The sequence below is a fragment of the Bufo gargarizans genome, chromosome 1, assembly GCF_014858855.1.
Source record: "Bufo gargarizans isolate SCDJY-AF-19 chromosome 1, ASM1485885v1, whole genome shotgun sequence".
Classification (NCBI taxonomy): domain Eukaryota; kingdom Metazoa; phylum Chordata; class Amphibia; order Anura; family Bufonidae; genus Bufo; species Bufo gargarizans.
In genome coordinates, this window is record NC_058080.1 from 432,850,941 (window position 1) to 432,878,399 (window position 27,459).

The window sequence follows — 27,459 nt, forward strand, 5'->3', positions numbered from 1 at the left end:
CAAGAACACATCAGCCTCTGACACTTAGCGAGGTAAATTTTAACTTCACTGTCTGTGAGCCTATGAGGAAGCACATCAGGGATTAAAAACCTGTTTATGACATAAATTCATTGCCTCAGCTCAGTGTTTCTTGATGAGTTGACCTACATTCATTAATAAGGCTTATTTCTGCCACGATAAAACATGCTTTTGTACATCAACACTTTACACAGTGATGTGGCAATTACCAGTAATATTTCCTTGATGAATAGTTGGAGACTGCCTAAACTAATCACTGAATACATAACAGTTTAATTCAGGACCCTACAGGGAAGGTTCCTGGTGGACCGGTGCCACCCAGGTACATAGCAATCTGACACGTTCAGTGTTAACGCTTGGAGTGTTGGGTACTTATTTACCCAGCTGGTGGCTGCAGGTCCCCTTCCTCAATTCAACTGTATCACATCCTCAGGATAACGATACAGTTGAATACTGCGATGGGGCACGGGATCCAATGGCTCTAAGAGCCCTATAGGGGTATTTCTCTGGGCATTTTTAATACAGGGACACAATAGAGGCATTATGCGGTCATTTTTAATACAGGGACACAATAGGGCCATTATGCGGTCATTTTTAATACTGGGGGCACAATAGGGTGCGTCATTATTGCTGGAGGCACCAGGCCTGGCGCTATAATAAGGCAGACCAAGTGGCTGCCTTAGGGTGCAGAGACGCCGAGTCAAGGGGGGGGAAGGCGGAAAAATTAACTTTTTTTTTTAAATAAATAACTTGCGCGCCACCCGTGGCTTTTCTCCTCTGTGTGGTCCTTGTATCTTCTCTCTGGACAAGTTTGAGCACCTTTCCCACTCAGCCAATCAGTGGCTGCAGCTGTGTCACGTGTCAGGCCAGTGATTCCCCGCTGAGCCAATCACTGGCCTGACTTGTGACACAGCTGTGGCCACTGATTGGCTGAGTGGGAATGGTCCTCAAACTTGTCGGGAGCCCACAGAGAAGATACCAGGACCACACAGAGGAGAAGGGGAGCTGCTGCAGACGGGACCAGGGCCAGGTGAGCATAATGTTTTTTTATACAACATTAATAGAGGGGGGGGTGACATGGGAGGGGGGAAATGTGCCATGGAGGGGGAGAAATGTGACATAGGAGGGTGAAATGTGACATTGAGGGGGAGAAATGTGACATGAAGGGGGAGAAACGTGACATTGAGGGGCTGAAATGTGACAAAGGGGGAGAAATGTGACATGAGGGGGGTGATGTGACGTGGAGGGGGAGAAATGTGACATGGGGGGATGATGTGCCATGGGGGGAAGAAATGTGACACATGTCACATTTCTCCCCCTCCATGTCACATTTCTCCCCTCTCCATGTCACATTTCTCCCTCCTCCATGTCACATCACCCCCTCCGTGTCACATTTCTCATCACCCCCTCCATGTCACATTTCACCCCCTCCATGTCACATTTCACCCCCTCCATGTCACATTTCTCCCCCTCCATGTCACATTTCTCCCCCTCCATGTCACTTTTCTCCACCTCCATGTCACATCACCCCCTCCTTTTTGCATGACCCCTGCCGAGTTCTGGTGGGGGGGGGGGGTGACAAAATGAAGCTTTGCTTGCGTTGGTAAAAATCCTTGCCAGCCCTGGGAGGCACTATAGTGGGCATTATTATTGTGGGCTCTATGGGAACATTAATATTACTGGGGCATTTTTGGGGGACTTATTATTTCTGAAGGCACAATAGGTTGCATAGTACTGCTGGCCCCATCTACCTTTATTTCCCTGCCCATTTGTGTTGTCTCTGCCTACTTGTGTTGTTCCCGCCTACAACATGGTTTAAGTTTTTAGTTTTTTTTTATTCTAGGGCCACTTAAAGTTCCCAGTGCATCCCTGCTGTAATTCATAAACATTTCTATACAAAGAGCCTCACAATAGTACTATAAAGAACTAGGGAAGGGATACACAGCTAGAAGAGGACTATCTGTATAATTACTGATTTTTATTCTGTCTGCTCAAAAGTGTTATTTTTGAGATTTCCGCCTAGAAGGGCTTGCAATATCCAAAGGAGAAAAGTGCAGCACTCCATTTCAGCTTAAAGTTCTTTAGGTTTTATGTAATGTTTCGACTTCCCACATTCTTTATCAATCAGTGCGAATGAGTATCCCCTACACCTATAAATACATACCCACAGTGGTCATGTGATGTCCAATTGCGCAGTATTTGCTCTTCAATATCCATATACAAAATACCGTATTTTTCGCCCTATAGGACGCACCGGCCCATAAGACGCACCTAGGTTTTTGGGGAGGAAAATAAGAAAAAAAATATTTTTTACCAAAAGGTGTGCTGTGTGTTTGGTGGGTTTGGAACTAATGGTGGTCTGTGTATGGCACTATTACTGGGGATCTGTGGATGACTGACACTGTTATGGTGGGGGATCTGTGGATGACGGACACTGTTATGGGGGGGATCTGTGGATGACGGACACTGTTATGGGGGGGATCTGTGGATGACGGACACTGTTATGGGGGAGATCTGTGGATGACGGACACTGTTATGGGGGAGATCTGTGGATGACGGACACTGTTATGGGGGGGATCTGTGGATGACGGACACTGTTATGGGGGGATCTGTGGATGACGGACACTGTTATGGTGGGGATCTGTGGATGACGGACACTGTTATGGGGGGATCTGTGGATGACGGACACTGTTATGGGGGGGATCTGTGGATGAGGGTCACTGTTATGGGGGGGATCTGTGGCTTGCACTGTTACAGGGGGATCTGTGGCTTGCACTGTTACAGGGGGGATCTGTGGCTGGCACTGTTACAGGGGGGGATCTGTGGCTGGCACTGTTACGGGGGGGATCTGTGGCTGGCACTGTTACAGGGGGGATCTGTGGCTGGCACTGTTACAGGGGGGGATCTGTGGCTGGCACTGTTACAGGGGGGGGGGTCTGTGGCTGGCACTGTTGTATATGTGCCATCCACAGACCCCCAGCCCATAACAGTGCCATCCACAGACCCCCCAGCCCATAACTGTGCCATCCACAGATCGCCGCCGCCGCCACCATACAAATATAAGATGTGATATTCAATTAATAATTATCAAACATGCCCCCTCACTGTCTCCTATTACTACCTTACATCCTAATCGCTGCTGTTTTCAGGCAGGCCGGCGTGTCTCACTGACGTCACTTGCCTGCGCCGCCTGCTTCATTCATAAAGTAGGCGGCGCAGGCACGTGACAAGAGTTACGCTGCCGCCCGCCCGGCCTGCATGAATTCAGCAGCAGCGATTAGGATGTAAGGTAGTAATAGGAGTGAGGGGGCATGTTTGATAATTATTAATTGAATATGACATCGTATATTAGTATACCAGAGCGGCGGGCGGTGCTATACTACACTGACTGCACCGCCCCGCCGCTATTGCCAGCCCCCAGCCCCTCCTCCAAGTCCCTCCCCGAGTCCCCACTCGCTCCTACATCGCTGCCAGCGAAGAAAAAGTGCGTCTTATGGGGCGAAAAATACGGTAATCATACATACACCCCCATTATTGCATAATTAGTGAAATTTGTGGCTCTGCCACCATGTGTCCTGAAGGACAGACCATGGAGGAGGATCATATTTCATATCTCCATAATCGGTGTTTCTATTTTGTTAATGCACATGCGCCATCTGGAGGGGGATCATGTACTGGATGTTTCATAGTAAAAGCAAGGCTGGCGTCTCGATTGCGCTTGTGCGCATGCAGCACTACGTCATTTCCTGGATGTAAGGCAACCTAGGGCCTGCATTTACCTCTGCTTTTGTGTATTCTGAATGTTTTTGAACTAATGATTTATACTATGTACTTATGTCTATATAAATTGTTTTGTAGAATATTTTGCCAAAATTATTTCCGAACACTATTCGTGGGCTCTGTTCTAAAGATAGGTGTGGGTCATATCCTATCAATATGTCTCCAATGTCTGAGGTGAGACAACTCCTTTAAAGGAGTTTTCCGGGAGTAGAATATTGATGACCTACCCCCAGGATAGGTCATTAATGGCTGATCGGTAGGGGTCTGACACCCAGCAACGCCTCTGATCAGCTGTTTAAAGGCCGCAGTGCAATTCCAATGAGTTGGTTAAAAGTTTAACTACACAGTATTGTTAATATACAGTCTTATCTGAAGGTGTGTGAGGTGGTTTCTCAGTTCTATAAAAGCCATCCTTCAACATCTCTAATAATGCATTTGAGCTTAGCAAAAACTTTGTAACCCCAGGATTATTTATTCAGTTATAGATCTTTTATGTGACGTGTCTTCTATTTGCAGAGATGGAGCAAGAGAAAAAAACTCAAATACATTAGTTACTTACATAACATGTTAACAGTGTCATAAATTAAGCCTAGTTAGTAGACATTGCAGATATGGCCCTAATATTAAAGCATTACAGTTCAGATTTGGAATTTCTGACCTCCTTGTTGTGAGCACATTTCAAAAAGATAGCAAAGGAATCCCAAATATGCTAACTAATAAGTATTGTTATGTTTTATTCACTAAGTAGTGGGTTTCCTAAATGTAGAAATCCACAGGGATCTGCCCAGCAATGCCAAGTATCTGTTTGCTTTTAGGAGATTATTAAATGTTGCTAAATTTTTACCACCTGTGAAGTACAGATAGCTATGGTACCACTTGGAACCGAACCCGAGTTCAGGAAATGTTTTTTTTACAGTACAAATTAATTTATTAAGTTATTGCACAAAGTCTTACAAGACTTTGCAAAGCAATAACTTCAGCTCATCGGAGCCAATACATTCTAATACTGTACGGAGGTCCTGCTCCATACAGTATTAAAACAAAGTTTTATGCGAATCGACTTTAGATGTTTTATCTGAAGTTGATTCGCTTATCCCTAATTACATCACAGATATAAAATACATTAAGAAAAACTATGAATTCCTCCCTTGTGTATATTCATATGCCTTGTTGCAACATCTGTTTGATAATCCTTAATTACATAGTAACATAGTTTATAAGGCCGAAAAAAGACATCTGTGAATAACCCTAATTTTGATAATCTTTCAGGGTACTGTAGTCCACCCATTCCAGTTATTACTTTAGATGCCCTCGTCTGAACCCTCTCCAGCTCTGCTATGTCTGCCTTGTTCACAGGAGCCCAGAACTGTACACAGTACTCCATGTGTGGTCTGACTAGCGATTTGTAAAGTGGTAGGACTATGTTCTCATCATAGGCATCTATGCCCCTTTTGATGCAACCCATTATCTTATTGGCCTTGGCAGCAGCTGCCTGACACTGGTTTTTGCAGCTTAGTTTGCTGTTTATTAAAATTCCTAGATCCTTTTCCATGTCAGTGTTACCGAGTGTTTTACCATTTAGTATGTACGGGTGACTTGCATTATTCCTTCCCATGTGCATAACTTTACATTTGTCAGTGTTAAACCTCATCTGCCACTTATCTGCCCAAGCCTCCAATCTATCCAGATCGCTCTGTAGTAGTATACTGTACTCTTCAGTGTTAATTACTTTACACAGTTTAGTGTCATGTGCGAAAATTTATATTTTACTATGCAAGCCTTTTACAAGATCATTAATAAATATATTGAAGAGAATAGGGCCCAATACTGACCCCTGAGGTACTCCACTAGTGACAGTGACCCAATCTGAGTGTGTACCGTTAATAACCACCCTCTGTTTTCTATCACTAAGCCAGTTACTTACCCACATACAGACATTTTCTCCCAGTCCGAGCATTCTCATTTTATATACTAACCTTTTTATTCTGTACAGTGTGAAATGCTTTGGAGAAATCCAGATATAGGACATCCATTGATTCGCCGCTGTCAAGTCTAGAACTTACCTCCTCATAGAAACTGATTAAATTAGTTTGACATGACCGATCCCTTATGAAGCCATGCTGATATGCCGTTATTTGCTTATTTTCATTGAGGTTCTCCAAGATAGCATCTCTTAGAAAACCTTCAAACAGGTTACCCACGACAGATGTTAAACTTAACAGCCTATAGTTTCCGGGCTCTGTTTTTGGACCCTTTTTAAATATTGGCACCACATTTGCTATGCGCCATTAATAGCTTTGCTTTCTCCTCGTCGCTCTCTGCGACTCCCCCCTCATTACTCTGTAGAGGGCTGACACCTTTAGATTTATACTTTTTACCATTTATGTAATTGAAGAACATTTTAGGGTTAGTTTTTCTCTCTTTGGCAATGAATCTCTCGGTCTCTAGTTTGGCTGCTTTTATTTGTTTTTCTGTTCTTCCTCGCTACCCTCCTGTCTTAGTGATTTGAATGCTTTCTTTTTGTCATTTATTGCTTTCTTTACAGTTCTATTTATCCACATAGTTTTTTTTCTTGTACTTTAACCTTTTATCCCCATAAGGTATGTACCTCTCACAATTAGATTTTAGGATGCTTTTAGAAATATCCCATTTTGTGGCTGTATTTTTATTTTTAAGGACTTTTGTCCCAGTTAGTTAGACCTATGGCCTCTCTTAGTTGGCTAAATTTAGCTTTTTTGAAGTTTGGTATTTTTGTTCCTCCCTGAAGAAACACTGTCAGGTCTATTGGTTAATACTAAGTCTAGTATGGCCGTCCGTCTAGTCGGGTCCTGAACCAGTTGGGAAGGGTAATTGCCTTTGGTTATTACGAAGGACCTGTTTCCTTTATGGGATATACAGGTTTCAGTTTTCCAGTCTATATCTGGGTAGTTGAAGTCCCCTTCTTTCATAATTTATGAAAATCAGCAGAGGAATTATAAATATGGAGACAAGTGAATATCCATGACAATGAAAATGTTCTTTTGTTCTTTTAGTAGCTGATTTATTCACTGTAAAGTTTGGCTGATATGGATTTGTTTAGGATATATTGCCCAAATCTATGGGAAGAATTTATCATGAGGGGAATAAAGGTAGTTTTGCTTGAGTTTGTGTTGGCATACTTTATATCATATTTATAAAATGCCACATGTTGATAAATTTGTCTCATCCTTAAACCTGACACTCTAGAAAAAAATACTCCAGTTTTTCCACTCCACTCTCCTATTGGAATGAGACTGCACCTTTTTGAAGCCAGAATTCTGGAGTCAAGGCATGTAGATCAGGGCCTATGAATTATGTACAATCAAGAAATACTTATGTCACCAGAGGACTTGATGATATATATGAGAACAGAGAACTTTTATACATCCAGCAGTAATCAATCTATGAAGGTGAACCCAGAAGGGTACTGAAAAGTGAGGCAGTATTTAGAAACGTAGCCTCTCACGTTTATAACATATGGAAAGTTATTAAATATGATGCATTAAATATAGAGATTGAAAGGAAGGAGGCCGACTGCATGTGTGGTTTTCTGACTGTTGAGATAAATACTTAAAAAGAAACTCAAGGGTTTGTAAATTTTCCATGCCATCACCTAACAATGTTTAATTTCTTCAGACACCAAGGCTAGGCTTCCACATAGAGGCCCTGATGTGGTTGCCAACAGCATCTTAAACTCCACCCATGACAGCAGCAATTTGTGGGTTGATGGAGGTATAGCTTTCAAAAATCATGCAACTATTGGCTGCCCTGGGTGGGTGTCTACTATGTGTAAACCCAGCCTAAAAGAAAGGTTTAGAAATATATTCAATTTATGCACTTATATAGCGCTACTATATTGTCCAGCGCTTTACAGACATTATCATCCAACTGTCCCCAATGGGGCTCACAATCTAAGTTCCCAGTATGTCTTTACACTACGTGCAGAATTATTAGGCAAATGAGTATTTTGACCACATCATCCTCTTTATGCATGTTGTCTTACTCCAAGCTGTATAGGCTCGAAAGCCTACTACCAATTAAGCATATTAGGTGATGTGCATCTCTGTAATGAGAAGGGGTGTGGTCTAATGACATCAACACCCTATATCAGGTGTGCATAATTATTAGGCAACTTCCTTTCCTTTGACAAAATGGGTCAAAAGAAGGACTTGACAGGCTCAGAAAAGTCAAAAATAGTGAGATATCTTGCAGAGGGATGCAGCACTCTTAAAATTGCAAAGCTTCTGAAGCGTGATCATCGAACAATCAAGCGTTTCATTCAAAATAGTCAACAGGGTCGCAAGAAGCGTGTGGAAAAACCAAGGTGCAAAATAACTGCCCATGAACTGAGAAAAGTCAAGCGTGCAGCTGCCAAGATGCCACTTGCCACCAGTTTGGCCATATTTCAGAGCTGCAACATCACTGGAGTGCCCAAAAGCACAAGGTGTGCAATACTCAGAGACATGGCCAAGGTAAGAAAGGCTGAAAGACGACCACCACTGAACAAGACACACAAGCTGAAACGTCAAGACTGGGCCAAGAAATATCTCAAGACTGATTTTTCTAAGGTTTTATGGACTGATAAAATGGGAGTGAGTCTTGATGGGCCAGATGGCTGGATTGGTAAAGGGCAGAGAGCTCCAGTCCAACTCAGACGCCAGCAAGGTGGAGGTGGAGTACTGGTTTGGGCTGGTATCATCAAAGATGAGCTTGTGGGGCCTTTTTGGGTTGAGGATGGAGTCAAGCTCAACTCCCAGTCCTACTGCCAGTTTCTGGAAGACACCTTCTTCAAGCAGTGGTACAGGAAGAAGTCTGCAAGGTAAGAAAAACATGATTTTCATGCAGGACAATGCTCCATCACACGCGTCCAAGTACTCCACAACGTGGCTGGCAAGAAAGGGTATAAAAGAAGAAAATCTAATGACATGGCCTCCTTGTTCACCTGATCTGAACCCCATTGAGAACCTGTGGTCCATCATCAAATGTGACATTTACAAGGAGGGAAAACAGTACACCTCTCTGAACAGTGTCTGGGAGGCTGTGGTTGCTGCTGCACGCAATGTTGATGGTGAACAGATCAAAACACTGACAGAATCCATGGATGGCAGGCTTTTGAGTGTCCTTGCAAAGAAAGGTGGCTATATTGGTCACTGATTTGTTTTTGTTTTGTTTTTGAATGTCAGAAATGTATATTTGTGAATGTTGAGATGTTATATTGGTTTCACTGGTAAAAATAAATAATTGAAATGGGTATATATTTGTTTTTTGTTAAGTTGCCTAATAATTATGTACAGTAATAGTCACCTGCACACACAGATATCCCCCTAAAATAGCTAAAACTAAAAACAAACTAAAAACTACTTCCAAAAATATTCAGCTTTGATATTAATGAGTTTTTTGGGTTCATTGAGAACATGGTTGTTGTTCAATAATAAAATTAATCCTCAAAAATACAACTTGCCTAATAATTCTGCACTCCCTGTAGAGTGTGGGAGGAAACCCACACAGACACAGGAAGAACATACAAACTCCATGCAGATGTTGTCCTTGGTTGGATTTGATTCTAGGACCCCAGTGCTGTAAGGCACCAGTGCTAACCACTGAGCCACTGTGCTGCTTAAATCATGATTCTCCTTCATTAATGCTATGCCTTAGAACATTTAAAAGCTATGGAAGTGGCCTTCAGTTGATAAGGTATAGTTTAGCTACATATCGAGTGTGTGGTATAAAAAGGTAAAAGAACGGATATGCACTCTCACTGATCTAGTGTGGATCCTATTCCAACACTGATGGAAACAAGCAGAGGGTTCTGACCAGAATAGATTGGGATAGATGGAATGCCATATAACTATAGGGTCATGCTACACAGAGTTAGTTTAATTACACAGCTTCAAATGAATGCTGCACTACGAATATTAGACTTAGGGGGAGATTTATCATCTTTCTTGTGCCTGAAAAGTGGTTAAACAATTGCAAACTATGTGTTTGCGACTTAAAAAAAAAAAATCTAAATTGTAATAGTAAATCCGACGGGCCGTTTGAAGCCTTGCCCCTCCTGCTAAACCCCTTCCCCTTTTCTTACCACTTCAGAAAAGTGGAAAATTAGAACCTCTTCTGGTCTTGCTTTCTTACTCAACTGTCCACACCACCCCTTTACTGGAGTAAGATTGAGACACTTTTTATTACATTTTAAAAAGTCACAGTTGATAAATATGGAGTAAAACTAAGTAACATAGCTAACTACTCCCACCCATTGTTTGAAACTGGAGTGAGTGGTGTAAAATGCAATGGTACAATATTTCTGTCCTAATAAGGAAAAAGAGTTGCAAATGTCTATTTGTTTCCGACGTTTTTAAGCCACAATTCTGAAGTGCAGAACTTGATAAATACTCCCACTGTTTTCAACAACTGTGACACCACTACCATTCTTATTCTCCAGCCTAGTGAAAATAAAGCAGTTCCTGAGCAACCATGAGTATTCAGATATAGATACAAAACAATGCGCTTAACCTAATTGGCGTATATTCGTTAGGAGTCTACAGGTGCCCATACACCATCAATAGCTGTCGGCCAACTTCTCGTTCGTCCATCAGCTATTCCTCCTTATGCATGCATGCATGATTCTGTTTTCAATGGCAAGACATCTCTGGTCGCAGCTTATTTTCATACTAGAACAAAATCATCAGGCATTGAAATTCAGCTTGCCTAATCCATCTTCCCCCGATATTAACTTCTAGGGGAAGGTAAGGAGGCCCCTATAAACATTAGTCAGCCAGCCATTCCAAAATCAGTAGGTTGCGCCAACAATAACTTAATGCATATGAGAGTCTTTAAATTTTCTTAACCCCTTAAGGACCGGGCTCATTTTCACCTTAAGGACCAGGCCATTTTTTGCAAATCTGACCAGTGTCACTTTATGTGTGAATAACTTTAAAACGCTTTGACTTATCCAGGCCATTCTGAGATTGTTTTTTTTTCGTCACATATTGTACTTTATGACACTGGTAAAATGGAGTAAAAAAAAAACATCATTTTTATTTATGAAAAATACCACATTTACCAAATATTTGGAAAAATTAGCAAATCTCCAAGTTTCAATTTCTCTACTTCTATAATACATAGTAATATCTCAAAAAATAGTTATTAATTTACATTCCCCATATGTCTACTTCATGTTTGGATCATTTTGGGAATGCCATTTTATTTTTTGGGGGACGTTACGAGGCTTAGAAGTTTAGAAGCAAATCTTGAAATCTTTCCCAAAATTTCCAAAACCCACTTTTTAAGGACCAGTTCAGGTCTGAAGTTACTTTGTGAGGCTTACATAATAGAAACCACCCATGACCCCATTTTAGAAACTACACCCCTCAAGGTATTAAAAACTGATTTTACAAACGTTGTTAACCCTTTAAGTGGTCCACAAGAATTAATGTAAAATGGAGATGAAATTTCAGAATTTCACTTTCTGGGCAGATTTTCTATTTAATCATTTTTTTCCGCTAACAAATCAAGGATTAACAGCCAAACTAAACTCAATATTTATGGCCCTGATTCTGTAGTTAACAGAAAGATCCCATATGTGGTCGTAAACTTCTGTATGGGCACATGGCAGGAACACCATATGGTTTTTGGAAGGCAGATTGCACTGGGATAATTTTAACTTGTCATGTCTCATTTGAAGACCCCCTGATACACCCCTAGAGTAGAAACTCCAAAAAAGTAACCCTATTTTGGAAACTATGGGATAAGGTTGCAATTCTGTAGGTACTATTTTAGGGTACAGATGATTTTTGGTTGCTCTATATTACACTTTTTGTGAGGCAAGGTAACAAAAAAATAACAGTTTTGGCACTGTTTTTATTTTTTGTCATTTACAACGTTCATCTGACAGGTTAGATCATGAGCTATTTTTATAGAGCAGGTTGTTACGGACGTGACAATACCAAATATGACATTTTTTTGTTGTTTGTTTCAGTTTTATATAATAAAGCATTTTTGAAAAAAAAAATTTTTTTGTGTCTCCATATTCTGAAAGCCATCGTTTTTTTTGTTTTTTGGGCGACTGTCTTATGTAGGGGCTAATTTTTTTTTGCATGAGATGACGATTTTATTTGTGCTATTTTAGAGTGCATATGACTTTTTAATCGCTTGGTATTACACTTTTTGTGACGTAAGGTGACAAAAAAATAGCTTTTTTGACAGCGTTTTTTTTTTTACGTTGTTCATCTGAGGGGTTAGGTCATGTGATGTTTTTATAGAGAAGGTTTTTACGGACGCGGCGATACCTAAAATGTCAACTTTTTTTTATTTACACTAATATAATTTTTGAAACAAAAAAAAAATCATGTTTTAGTGTCTCAATAGTTTTTTTTTTTTTTTGGGCGATTGCCCTATGTAGGGGCTCATTTTTTGCAGGATGAGGGATTGGTACTATTTTGGGGGGCATACGACTTTTTGATCGCTTAGTGTTGCACTTTTAGTGATGTAAGGTGACAATAATGGCTTTTTTTTTACACAGTTTTATTTTTATTTTTTTATGGTGTCTATCCGACGGGGTGGATCATATGATATATTTATAGAGCCGTCCGTTAGGGACGCGGCAATATCTAATATGTGTGTTTTGTCTTATTTTTTTTCTTTTTTTTTATTATACTTTTTTTTTAAACTTTATTTCTGGGACTTCAACTTTTGGGGGTCTGATCCCCTCTGCAATGCATTACAATACATCTGTATTGAAATGCATTGCCTGTTAGTGTATGACACTAAATCATACACTAACAGGTTGCCTAGGAGACCCAGCCTGAGGCTGGATCTCCTCGGCTTCCGTAGAGGGCAGGTCCCGATGCCGTGCAATGCATTGGGCAGCCTCTGCACCGCATCGGGCTGCCTTCTCACCCATCGGGTCCCCTCCACAGCACCGCGGGAACTCGATTGGCTCCCTCAACCACAAACAACTTCTATGTCGCTGTCAGTGCGGACCATGGCATAGAAGGGGTTAATCCGCAGTGATCTCCGATACAGGGGGTCACAGGACCCCCCTCGGCATTGTCACAGGGTGCCTGCTGAATGATTTCAGCAGGCACCCTTTTCCGATCACCCCCCGCCGCGCGGCGTTGATCGGAAATACACAGGGTGTACCTGTACGCCCTGTTTTCTCAAGGACTCGGACATCAGGGCGTACAGGTACTCCCTGTGTCCGTAAGAGGTTAAAAGGGTTATCCCATGACTAATCTAAAGAATTAAAATCCATCATATAGTACATGACAATCTCTTTCTAACAAAGCTAAAACCAGCCCTGTACCTCACATGGATCCGGAGATCTCCACATTCATTGCTCTGTTAGATTTTTATCAAGCTGAGAGCTCAAGGGGTGTGTCTCAGCTCTCCCTATCACAGCTCAAGGGGAATGTCTTTTCTGCTGCAGCTCAGGGGGCGTGTCTCTGCTCTCGCTATCACAGCTCAGGAGGCAGTTGAAGGATGAAACTGAGTATGTGCGGCCATATCAGTGAGCAGGACAAAGAAATAAGAAAAAATAACAAACAGGGTCTGTGGCTCAGTATCACTGTCTCAGCATCTTCTTCTGGTCACTTGTGCAATCTAATAGAGTCTCTGCTAATGAGCACTGGTCCCTATCTGCAGATAACTAGGGATACAGACTGCTCTCCTTTTATACAGTTTCCAACTGAACTAGAACCTTCCAGTGGGAGGGGTAGAGTGGAGAAGCACAGCCTAACAGAAACAATGTTGCAGTTTCTGTTTTCCATAGACATATATGGAGCCTCAATACAAGGTAATAAGGATGACTAAATGGTTTACAGATGTAAACAACAGTTTAGACAGAGCTAAACCAGACAGCCAAAATGTCACTTTTTTCCCCCTCCAAAACTTAGCTCTGCATATTCTCTTATAGTAACTGTGGGAAATGACTAGCTTCTCAGTGTATAGGTCCTGTAGATAGGGGATAACTTGAAACAACCAGAATACCCTTTAACCCTTTCCACAGTGCAGTGCAAATACAATGCGGTAACAGTGAAAATAAACAGGATATAAAAAAGCAGTTCAACAATATAAAACAGTATAATTGTAAACAACAGCATACATCATAGTGCAAGTTAACCCTTAAAAGTGTAATAAAGTAGGAAGTTGATGGCTTTGCAGTAGGGGTAAATATCCACAAATGTCCATACTCCACAGTACCCCTGCTCCAGGGCTCTACATAAGTATGGGCATGTGTAGTCAGGTTCTTGCTGCAGGGAAATTGACGGGATTATAGTGAGAAACAGCTTCAGGTGGTTATCCTATGTGTGATAAGTAACTGGAATATCATTATTATCTGAATGTAGTTGTCTTCCTGTATCTCTTACTGATATGGAATCTTTGACTTTTTTCTGGTCAGTTAATCATTGTGTGTGTAGATTTCACATGCGGTTATTATTAAGGGGACAATAAAGCATTTAAGTGGGACCTGTTGTACAGTGCAATAAATCATCTACAGACTTGTGGGCCTTTTGCACAGGCGGTCAAAAGGAATGAATGAAATGTTCCTGATAATTGTATGATAGTGAGGTGACAGCTGCATTTACATGCAACTATCATTTACTGTGACTGCTCGTCTCCCTACAGAATTTATTGCCGGCAGGAGATCCCCATTTACCCAGGGTGATCTGCTGCTGAGAAACAAAAATATAATCACATTGGGTGGAGAGTGGCACATTTACATAGGCCAGTTATTGGGAACGATTGTCCGTACTTATAAAAGGATCTTTACATCAGCAGTGAGCTGTCTTTCTGTGTAAAGCTGGCAATACAAATTAGATACATGTTGGCCAAACCTGCCAATTTCAGCAGGACCAGCCAACCCTCTCCCGACAGCAGATGTCGGTACAGAAGGGTCAGGCATGTTGGATTTCAAAATATCTGATCCTTTTGTTCTCAGGATAGATAAGTTGGCACTAGAGGTCTCTAGTAGCGGCTTATTGCCCTCTCCTTATTGAGAACACATTTGTGATTGACCAAGCCATGCATTCATGTATGATGGGGGTTCTGCTGGATGGATAGATGTCAGCCGCTATCTAATGTGCATGGCCAGCCTTAGGGTCCTTTTACAATGAAAACCAAAATATCGCCAACAGGAGCATAACCCTATCACTCATGTGTGGACACATAGAAGCCTCTCTACCAAATCACATAGACCACACATGTAATATAACAAAACATCACTTTATTGAAACACAATGTAACAATGACAATAAACACATATAAAATCATGCGGATGAGTACTGTGATAGAGACCCCACTTGGCCAGTAAAGTGCATCCAATATTAGATAGAGTGACCAGTGCAAAATAGCAAGAACCAGGAATTACTGTAGGGAAAACAACTCAGACTGCCAACTGAGTAACAGGTTTAACCCACATTAGTTGGCCCATACTGGTATCAGAATTCAAGTCTTGATCAATACAGTCTACTGGTGCAGCCATAATCAATGCATACAGTAAATACAAAAATATACATAAATTGATACGCCATACTAACCCAGGGGAGGGAAAATAAGCATTTTCCCTGATGCGTGTTTTGCCTCGCCAAGCTTTTTTTTAAAAAAAAAAAAGCTTGGCAAGGCGAAACGCGCATCAGGGAAACTGTTTTGTCCTTTTACAATGACTATCGGTACAATGATCAGAAATGAACGTCCGTAGAAAGGCTCTTTCCTGATAATTTCCCAGTGTAAAGTTGCCACTGATCACAAAGGTGGGGTGAATAGGGTTGTGCTACCCAGAAAAAATGCATTTGTACAGGATGAACAATCACACTAATGGTCTCTCTGCCCCATTGAAAAGGGTGAAACCAGCACACACAAAAAACACACAATTGACATGCTGCAGATTTCTTTTTTTGCACCACAAATTAAAGGGTTTGCAGTTTGTTTAAAACTGATGATCTACCCTCTGTATAGATCATCAGCATCTGACCGGCAGGGATCCAACACCCAGCACCCCTGCTGATCAGCTGTTTGAAAAGGCAGTGCCTCGGCCTTCTCACTGTTTACTGCAGGCCCAGTGACATCGCAACGTGCTGTCCACATTAATATGTCCGTTCGGTAGCCCCGAAAAAAAATAGAACATGTCCTATTCTTGTCCATTTTAGGCATTGTTACAATGGATCCGCAAAAAAAAATAATGGATGGCATACTTTTTTTTGGCGGATCCGCAATTTGCTGACCACAAAACACATACGGTCGTGTGCATGTAGCCTAAGGCCTCATGCACACGACAGTGTTTTTTTACTGTCAGTGATTTGGCTTCAGTGGTCCGTGTCCGATTTTGCTTCAGTTGTGCTTCCTTGTGTCTTCCTTTTTTTTTGTCTGACAGGGGGGAAAAAGGAAGGTTATTGAAAAGTGTAATTTTATTGCACCAAGGTCTTGTAGAAAAAAGCGGACGCAGACACGGATGACATACCAGTTGTGCATCCGTTTTTTTGGATGGACCCATTGACTTGAATGGGTCCGTCCTCCGTTTTCCACTGACAAGAATAGGACAGGTTATATTTTTTTGACGGACTGGAATCACAGATGCAGAGAAAAAACGGAGGACTATCAGTTTTTTTTCACAGCTCCATAGAAATGAATGGGACCTCCACTAAACTGTGAAAAATGACAGAACGAACGTGGATGCACACAACGGTCGTGTGCATGAGGCCTAAATAGTAGTTGCATATTTTGATGTAGTGAGCAATGCTTTTCAATGCTGGGGAATCCTGGTATACTTTTTACTTTACAATAGGAATCAGTGGGCACTATATGCAATCATACGACATATAGTTGCATATGTTGGAGCTATTCGTGTGCCATATAGATTGCATGTTGTATACGCTGAATGGCCACCACAAATAGGAGTTAAAGGGTTTCTGTCATGAGAAATTGCGTTATGTAGCTGACTGGCGTTAGCGATGGGCTAATGTCAGCAGTACATAACAGTGTGCTTTATAACTCCCTGCCTGCCGCCGTTCTCTTAAAGTAATGACTTTTAAAATATGCTAATGAGCCTCTAGGTCAGGGATGGCCAACCTGAGGCTCTCCAGCTGTTGCAAAACTACAACTCCCAGCATGCCCACACTGCCTACAGCTATTAGCCTACAGCATGGCATGATGGGAGTTGTAGTTTTGCAACAGCTGGAGAGCCTCAGGTTGGCCATCCCTGCTCTAGGTGCTATGAGGGCATTGCTTCAGCACCTAGAGGCTCTGTCTTCTCACCCTTTGCCACGCCCAGGTCCCGTTGATTGACTGTCGAGTTCTCCTCATCGTCACGTAAATCTCACGCTTGCGCCATCCCGTTTAGTATTCTGCGCAGGCGCAGTGAGTGAAGGACTCTCTCCTGCTGCCGGCTTCCTCACTGCGCCGAAGGAAGGAAGCCGGCACCAGGAGCGCGTCCTTCACTCACTGCGCCTGCGCAGAATACTAAACGGGTCAGCGCAGGCGTGGGATTTACGTGACGATGAGGAGAACTCGACAGTCAATCAACAGGACCTGGGCGTGCCAAAGGGTGATAAGACACAGCCTCTAGGTGCTGAAGCAACGCCCTCATAGCACCTAGAGGCTCATTAGCATATTTTAAAACGTAATTTCTCATGACAGAAACGCTTTAAAGAATAACGTTTGTATCTTGTAAATAGTTTTTTTTAACCCGTTCATGACCAAGCTGGTTTGGGCCTCTATGACTAAAGAAAACTTTCACCTTTTGGAGTGCTGCATTCTAAGGCCTAGTTCACACTTCAGTGGTTTCCATCAGTGACTGTGAGCCAAAACTTGTGCAGATCAAAAACACAGAACAGGTGCTAATCTTTCCATTATACATTATCTCTGTGGAGGCTTCACTACTGGTTTTAGCTCACAATCACTGATGAATATCACTGAAGTGTGAACTAGACCGAAAGGTGTTAGGCAAGGGCTAAACAGCAATCTTGGCCGCTCACCTGTTGCGTGACCAAAGATCACTGTGCAGTATAGCTACCTCACTGAAAGGGGGGCAGTGAAACTCACAAGCTGCCACCACTGTGACCCCAGAATCGCATAAAGTCCAGCAGTGCAGATTTTTTTGCAATTCTGGGGTCGTGGCAACTTGTGAGTCGGTCTGCGATCCAATTCAATCCAATAGCTCCACTTCTATACAGCAATCTTTGGACACCATGTGGCCCCAACCTTATTGAGGAAGAAATAGTCAGAAGCAGGGGAAAAAAATAACATTTCATCATTTTTATACTATATTTTAATGTGGTTTTTCAATGCATAATATTTTAGCAAAAAAATGAATCCTCTAGTCAGGGGCGTTGCTAGGGTCTCAAAAGATCCGGGGCACAAGCCCCAATAAATATGCCCGCACTATGCTGTACTTGCTATACAGCGGCACTTACCTGTCACATCCAGGGCCTCCAGGTGACGTCTCCTCTCTGTCATCATCTTCTCTACTTGGTCTGGACAACTTCTCTCAGCCGCCTCGTCTCTGCAGAGTGTGACACACAGACATCTTAGCTTCCTCACATTCTATCATTATCCCCCAACTGGAGTCCCCACAGTGTTATCCTGCTGCTTGCTGTGCCAAAACCTCAACCCCCCCACCCCAATACCCCCAAATACTATCCTAAAGAAACATTACTGCCCCCCATAGTAATAGTGCTCCTCATAGTCCCACCAATAGTAATTCCCTTCTAGAATGCCCTCGTTAGTAACACTGCCCCAACCGTGATAATGCTCCTCAACAATGCCCCCATTATTAGAAGAGCCCTCCCATATTAATAATACCCTCACAGAGTCTGCAGTAGAAATAAGGCCCCCTATTCTTCCCCCAGTGGTAATAAAGCTCCCTACAGACCCCTCAGTAGTAATCAGGCCCCCATAGTGCGCTTAGTAGAAATAAGGCGGATCTCTAAGACCCTCCTATAGAGCCCCCAGTAGTAATAAGACCGCCTATAATGTCCCCTGGATCTGCAGTGCCCCCTGCAGTTATAATCCTCCCTCCACCATACAGTCCCATGTAAATAACATCACCTCCTCCCCAGCCGCCTCCAACGCACAATCCCATTTAAACATCACCTCCTAAAGCTACTTTCACACTTGCGTTCCTGCAGATCTGTCCTGTACTTGTAGAGGACGGATCCGCACTGATATAATACAAATTAATGCATCCGTTCAGGACTGACTCGTTTGTATTAGATTTTAATTTCTAAGTCCCAATACGGATCCGTCCTGACTTACATTAAAAGTCAATGGGGGACGGATCCGTTTACAATTGCACCATTTTGTGTCAATGCAAAGAGATCTGTCCCTATTGACTTACATTGTAAGTCAGGACGGATCCGTTTGGCTCCGCAAGGCCATGCGGACACAAAAACGCTGCTTGCAGCATTTTGGGGTCCGCCTCCAAAATGGAATGGGGGGGCCGTACGGAGCCGAACGAATGCATTCTGAATGGATCCGCATCCATTCAGAATGCATTGGGGTTAAACTGATGCATTTGGGTCTGCTTGTGAGAGACCTGAAACGGATCTCACAAGCTGATCACCAAACGCAAGTGTGAACGTAGCCTAAACCAGTGTTTCCCAACCAGTGTGCCTCCAGCTGTTGCAAAACTACAACTCCCAGCATGCCCGCACAGCCAAAGGCTGTCCAGGCATGCTGGGAGTTGTAGTTTTACAACAGCTGGAGGCACACTGGTTGGGAAACACGGGCCTAAACATTAAGTCCCATGTACATAAACATCATTCCCCCCCACCATCCACTTTCCACATACAGTCCCATGTAAATAACATCACTCCCTCCCCCAGCCACCTCAAGCACACAGTTCCATGTCAATAACATCCCTCCCTTCAGCCCTAACACACATTCCAGTTAAATAACTACAACTCCCAGCATCTGCCTCTCCCTTCACTTACCTCTCCTGTACAGACATCACCATTAGGCTCCTTCTCCTCTTCACTCCGGTCCAATCCTGCACTGGTCACATGATGGTGACATCATCCAGGTCATCCTATCACAGCCCGTTTTGCTGATCACATGACCTGTGATGTCACCAAAGGTCCTTCACCTCTTCCCAGTGTAAGATTCAATTGTATTGCCGTTCTGTGTACGGCAATACAGTTGTATCTAGCAGGCAGGACATTCGGGGCATGGGACAAAACATCCGGAGCCCAGGCCCCGAATGTTTTAACCTAGCGACGCCCCTGCCTCTAGTTCTTCCACGCATAATGATACCAAGTATATGTACAGTCGTGGCCAAAAGTTTTGAGAATTACATAAATATTGGAAATTGGAAAAGTTGCTGCTTAAGTTTTTATAATAGCAATTTGCATATCCTCCAGAATGTTATGAAGAGTGATCAGATGAATTGCATAGTCCTTCTTTGCCATGAAAATTAACTTAATCCCAAAAAAAACCTTTCCACTGCATTTCATTGCTGTCATTAAAGGACCTGCTGAGATCATTTCCGTAATCGTCTTGTTAACTCAGGTGAGAACGTTGACGAGCACAAGGCTGGAGATCATTATGTCAGGCTGATTGGGTTAAAATGGCAGACTTGACCTGTTAAAAGGAGGGTGATGCTTGAAATCATTGTTCTTCCATTGTTAACCATGGTGACTTGCAAAGAAACGCGTGCAGCCATCATTGCATTGCATAAAAATGGCTTCACAGGCAAGGATATTGTGGCTACTAAGATTGCACCTCAATCAACAATTTATAGGATCATCAAGAACTTCAAGGAAAGAGGTTCAATTCTTGTTAAGAAGGCTTCAGGGCATCCAAGAAAGTCCAGCAAGCGCCAGGAACATCTCCTAAATAGGATTCAGCTGCGGGATCGGAGTGCCACCAGTGCAGAGCTTGCTCAGGAATGGCAGCAGGCAGGAGTGAGTGCATCTGCACGCACAGTGAGGCGAAGACTTTTGGAAGATGGCCTGGTGTCAAGAAGGGCAGCAAAGAAGCCACTTCTCTCCAAAAAAAACATCAGGGACAGATTGATCTTCTGCAGAAAATATGGTGAATGGACTGCTGAGGACTGGGGCAAAGTCATATTCTCAGATGAAGCCTCTTTCCGATTGTTTGGGGCATCAGGAAAAAGGCTTGTCCGGAGAAGAAAAGGTGAGCGCTACCATCAGTCCTGTGTCATGCCAACAGTAAAGCATCCTGAGACCATTCATGTGTGGGGTTGCTTCTCATCCAAGGGAGTGGGCTCACTCGCAATTTTGCCCAAAAACACAGCCATGAATAAAGAATGGTACCAAAACAGCCTCCAACAGCAACTTCTTCCAACAATCCAACAACAGTTTGGTGAAGAACAATGCATTTTCCAGCACGATGTAGCACCGTGCCATAAGGCAAAAGTGATAACTAAGTGGCTCGAGGACCAAAACATTGACATTTTGGGTCCATGGTCTGGAAACTCCCCAGATCTTAATCCCATTGAGAACTTTTGGTCAATCCTCAAGAGGCGGGTGGACAAACAAAGACCCACTAATTCTGACAAACTCCAAGAAGTGATTATGAAAGAATGGGTTGCTATCAGTCAGGAATTGGCCCAGAAGTTGATTGAGAGCATGCCCGGTCAAATTGCAGAGGTCCTGAAAAAGAAGGGCCAACACTGCAAATACTGACTCTTTGCATAAATGTCATGTAATTGTCGATAAAAGCCTTTGAAACGTATGAAGTGCGTGTAATTATATTTCACTACATCACATCTAAAAGCAGTTTAGCAGCAAACTTTGTAAAAACTAATATTTGTGTCATTCTCAAAACTTTTGGCCACGACTGTATATTGTGTAAAGAATGACGTTGTTACAGCGCCAAAGAAATAACAAAACCTATTGTAGCTTTGTATGGATTTCAACAACCCCCCACTTCATGCAGCTTCTATATGTGAAGGATAATCATTGAAGTACAGTAAAGGGAAGGGCTGCACTCTTTTGGAGGGGGGCGATGCTTTATTAATTAGCCAATTAAATAATTGTTAGGAGGAAACACATTGGCAGAGATTTATCAAAACTGGTATAACGGAAAACTGGCCTAGTTGCCCAAAGCAACCAATCAGATTCCACCTTTCATTTTCCAAAGGAGCTCTGAAAAATTTAAGGAGAAATCTGATTGGTTGCAATGGGCAACTAGGCCAGGTTTCCTTTAGACCACTTTTGGCAAATTTCCCCCATTATGTTTTTCCCTGCTATCCCCATATACTGATCACTGATCCATAGAATCAGGATATCGTTATAGGTGCTCTATTTTACATACTGTACATGCTGAAAAGACACAGATTGCGCCCTCTCCGCGTGGTTCTAAGCCTCCTCTGCACAGGCAGTCCCTGTGATATCAGTAACGTCATGGGGTGCCTTGGCAACTGCCTAAAAGCAGAAGCAGCGTTTCTGCATCCGGCAATAAAAGATTGGTATGAGCTCTGTTTTCAGGGTTATTCTGTTATAGGGAACTGGTTATTTCACTTCCCTGTCCCAGTACAGGATCGAGCTGTCCACCCATACCTCAGCCCTAGTGCAGGAGCGCGCAGTGCCTGTTAGCCCCACTGTGATTGGCAAGAGAAGGGGCAGTGTAAATATATCTACATGTGGCTTTATGATGTTTACATAGTACTATCTTTTTTTTTTCCTATGGTGTTTTTCTACACACTCAACCGATGTTGTGTAATGTTATCGTTCCATAATTATCAGATTGTAATAGCCCAGTTATTGCTTGGAGCTATTATCAGACTATGTATGTAAAGGCTGCATAGTGTAAGGAATTTACATTACCACTGATTGTGCTGAAGTGTCGTCATTTATTTTCAGTTTTTTATCTTGAACAATTGTACTGCAGTGTATTGTAATAGTGACCACTAAAACCACTAACCTACCCTAGTCACAGTGATTGCAGAGGCAAAATACTGCGATAAGAAGGAATGCAACACTTTGAAATCCATAGTGGTAGAGTATGGTTCTATAGAAGTGGGCTCCGAATTGTTATTAGTATGATGAGGTTTAGGGTACACTGACACATAGCAAATCAGAAAATCAGGTCCATGGGCTTGTGGGATGTTTTGGCAGCAAGCACATGCATTTCGTCTAGCCCTATTCAGACTTTCACACTAGCGTTTTAGTTTTCTGGTATTGAGATCCATCATAAAACGCTTCAGTTTCGTCCCCATTCATTGTCAATGGGAACAAAACTGAACTGAACAGAACGGAACGCTCTAAAATGCATTCCGTTCCGTTTAGTTGTGTTCCCATACCGGAGAGAAAACCTTCAACATGTTGTCGTTTGCTTTCCGTCCTGGGATGCGGAGCATGACCCTCAAGGCAAGTCAATGGGGACGGATCTGTTTTCTCTGACACTATCTGCCACAATAGAAAACAGATCTGCCCTTCATTGACTTTCAGTGGAGTACATGACGGATCCGTCTTGGCTATGTTAAAGATAATACAACCGGATCCGTTCCTAACGGATGCAGACGGTTCTATTATCAGTAACTGAAGCGTTTTTGATGAACCCTGCCGGATCCAGTAAAAACGCTAGTGTGAAAGTAGCCTAAGGGCTTGTTCACACAATGTTTTTTGGTGCAGTTTTTTCTGCATGGAATCCACACCAAAAACGCATCTAAAACACTTCCCATTAACTTCAATGGCAGGCAGAATTAGCTTTTTATGATCCACTCCTGACTTTAGTCTTCCAAACGGCATCAGAAAACTGACCGTAAGGGTACCTGTGCATGTTGTGAATTATGTGCATTATACAGTACCAGCAAAATGAATGAGGATGTGTGATTTTTTTATTTTATTTTTTGTTTGGATTTCACCCTTTTCTCTGCAAAAGGTGAGATCTGTGGCAAATCCATAGCAAATTCCACAATAAAAAATGCAACATGCGTTTGGGTACCTACTCGCGCGGGTTTGCCGCAGTACACCTGGGACACATCCTGAACAAATCTGTCACGCCCGTGTGAACTCAGCCTAACAGAGCAGATCTATCTGTTCAGATCTAAGTCATGGTTTCCCCTATAAACTGAAACCACGACACAGTGGCACATGATAGAACCAGAGGCACTTGAAGGGTCCGTTGTCTTTTTGGTGTAGCAGACTCTACTATGGCATCTCCAGAAGGCACCTCCAACACCACTGAGAACATAGCTTTATTATGGATTCAGGATTCTACACATACAGTATGTAATTAATCATAGAATGTTACCTGCCCTGCTTAATAAATTATACATAAGAAATGAGACTAGAAAGTTCAATTGAGCCACGGGGGCCTGTGGTCTTAACCAGCACATGATAAGTAGGAGTAAAAGAAAGTAAAACAGTAGTCCAATGACTTAAATGCAGTAGACAGTGATACAAAATATACTACATGGAGTCATACATATCAGTATATGTTCTGTATAGCATGTCATCATTAGACACAGTGGCTTGTGAAGTCATTGACAAGTAGGTAGAGGGGGAGATCTAGCTTTTCTTTTACCGGACCTATTATATCTAAGCTATATCATTATGAATTAAAGAATATACTGTACTTTATACTCCTAAAACTTTCCTACTCATTCATGTATTTACGGTATATAGATGTGTTTGCTGCATGCTGGAAACTCTGTATGTGTTCAGTTCACTACATATTAAATTCATATCTTCTACATATGTTTAATATGATTTTGTGTTTTTCCCTTTTAAGGTATTGGACTTGGGCTTTTGGTTCGTGAATATGGGAAACTTTCCAACTTGGACAAGTTTTACTTTGCATTTCCTGGAGAGATTCTGATGCGGATGCTAAAACTCATCATTTTGCCATTGATTGTATCCAGCATGATCACAGGTACATAATGTTTTACTCGAGGAATCGTTTGGGCAAACTGTGGACTGCAGTGGCAACTCCAGGTGCGGCCCAGCATTTAGAAGTAACTGCAGTCCAGTACCAGCGGCTCAGGTTGCACATTTAATAGCACCCTTAAAATATAATGTGGATGTTTGGATGATCTGATCAAGTGCATTTCACTGAACCAGAAATAGTCTATGAGGGGAATTTATTAAAGACCTGGTATTTTAGGCCAGTCTTTGATTTCCCCTGTGTCGCCAGAGGATGCGCTTAATTTATGTCGAGGCACACAACTCATTATACATTAGGTGCATCTTACCGCAGTCCATGACCCTAAACTGAAATCTGTGCCAGCTCACAGTCATTTACACTAGAAAACTGGAGTAAATCATGATAAATATGCCAGACCAATGGCCAACCCACACTCCACTCTCAACATGCCCCTTTTTCAGAAAGTGATGAGGGCAGCATAGCACTTGTGCCTAGATTTATGTGCAATGGCATTTAAGAAGTCGCAAACTATAAAAATTCCCCCATGTCTTTTTTTATACTGTATATAGAAAACCAAGAAACGGTGTAGCCTCGTTAAACTAGACTTAAATATCACCTTGATAGAATGTCAGAATTACCAGGTGCACTGATCATTATTTTTTATATATGGAGAAAGAGAAAATTATACAAAAAAAAAATCATCATTTTCACTGTTGTTCTTGTCCCCAGCAAGACATAAAATCTAAAATAATATATCAAATCTAGCTTATCTGACAGGCAAAGCAGTGGAGATTTTAGAGGAAATCTCTTTGTGGTTATTGAGTGTTATTTGTCTCACCCGACCACCCAATACAATTTTTGACAATCTGGTGCAATATTCTATAGTGAACCCTATAACAAACAAACAAGTAACTAAAAAGAACACTACAGCCAATTTATGATGTACAAACCGGATTCCAAAAAAGTTGGGATACTAAACAAATTGTGAATAAAAACTGAATGCAATGATGTGGAGATGGCAAATGTCAATACTTTATTTGTAATAGAACGTAGATGACAGATCAAACGTTTAATCCGAGTAAATGTATCATTTTAAAGGAAAAATGCGTTGATTCAAATTCTCACGGTGTCATCAAATCCCAAAAAGTTGGGACAAGTAGCAATAAGAGGCTGGAAAAAGTAAATTTGAGCATAACGAAGAGCTGGAAGACCAATTAACACTAATTAGGTCAATTGGCAACATGATTGGGTATAAAAAGAGCTTCTCAGAGCGGCAGTGTCTCTCAGAAGCCAAGATGGGTAGAGGATCACCAATTCCCACAATGTTGCGCAGAAAGACAGTGGAACAATATCAGAAAGGTGTTACCCAGCGAAAATTGCAAAGACCTTTGCATCTATCATCATCAACTGTGCATAACATCATCCGAAGATTCAGAGAATCTGGAACAATCTCTGTGCGTTAAGGGTCAAGGCCGTAAAACCATACTGGATGCCCGTGATCTCCGGGCCCTTAAACGACACTGCACCACAAACAGGAATGCTACTGTAAAGGAAATCACAGAATGGGCTCAGGAATACTTCCAGAAACCATTGTCAGTGAACATAATCCACGGTGCCATCCGCCGTTGCCAGCTGAAACTCTACAGTGCAAAGAAGAAGCCATTTCTAAGCAAGATCCACAAGCTCAGGCGTTTTCACTGGGCCAGGGATCATTTAAAATGGAGTGTGGCAAAATGGAAGACTGTTCTGTGGTCAGACGAGTCATAATTCGAAGTTCTTTTTGGAAATCTGGGACGCCATGTCATCCGGACCAAAGAGGACAAGGACAACCCAAGTTGTTATCAACGCTCAGTTCAGAAGCCTGCATCTCTGATGGTATGGGGTTGCATGAGTGTGTGACATGGGCAGCTTGCATGTCTGGAAAGGCACCATCAATGCAGAAAAATATATTCAGGTTCTAGAACAACATATGCTCCCATCCAGACATCATCTCTTTCAGGGAAGACCCTGCATTTTTCAACAAGATAATGCCAGACCACATTCTGCATCAATCACAACATCATGGCTGCGTAGGAGAAGGATCCGGGTACTGAAATGGCCAGTCTGCAGTCCAGATCTTTCACCTATAGAGAACATTTGGCGCATCATAAAGAGGAAGGTGCAACAAAGAAGGCCCAAGACGATTGAACAGTTAGAGGCCTGTATTAGACAAGAATGGGAGAGCATTCCTATTTCTAAACTTGAGAAACTGGTCTCCTCAGTCCCCAGACGTCTGTTGAGTGTTGTAAGAAGAGGGGGAGATGCCACACAGTGGTCAAAATGGCCTTGTCCCAACTTTTTGGGGATTTGTTGACACCATGAAATTCTGATTCAACATATTTTCCCCTTAAAATGGTACATTTTCTCAGTTTAAACTTTTGTTCCGTGATTTATGTTCTATTCTGAATAAAATATTAGAAGTTGGCACCTGCACATCATTGCATTCAGTTTTTATTCACGATTTGTATAGTGTCCCAACTTTTTTGGAATCCGGTTTGTAGATAATTTCTGTATATACTGTAAGCCTTAACACAGTTCTCAAAAGTTATAAATACTCCCTATACCTCATAAGATTTCATCTGATTGTTTCAAGCCACATTGAACTATGTTTAGTGTATATTCTCATCCACAAGCCTCATTGTTTATCAGAATTACATTAGAGCTGCCAATAACCATATATTTTTTTCTTAGGTGTTGCTGCTTTGGATTCCAGCGTATCTGGGAAAATCGGTTTGCGAGCTATTGTGTATTATTTCAGCACTACAGTCTTAGCTGTTATTCTTG

The 27,459-nt window shown here is 42.2% G+C and overlaps 1 protein-coding gene across 3 annotated transcripts in view; it reads left to right on the forward strand.

The window, feature by feature from the left end:
* Positions 1–27,459, forward strand: part of SLC1A1 (solute carrier family 1 member 1) — a 73,300-nt gene that overhangs the window by 12,834 nt on the left and 33,007 nt on the right. For all 3 annotated transcript variants that reach the window (XM_044272032.1, XM_044272041.1, XM_044272024.1), the window contains exons 2-3: positions 24,505–24,645; positions 27,367–27,459. In XM_044272032.1, coding sequence (XP_044127967.1) covers positions 24,505–24,645; positions 27,367–27,459 — 234 coding nt within the window. The remainder of the gene's footprint in view (positions 1–24,504; positions 24,646–27,366) is intronic.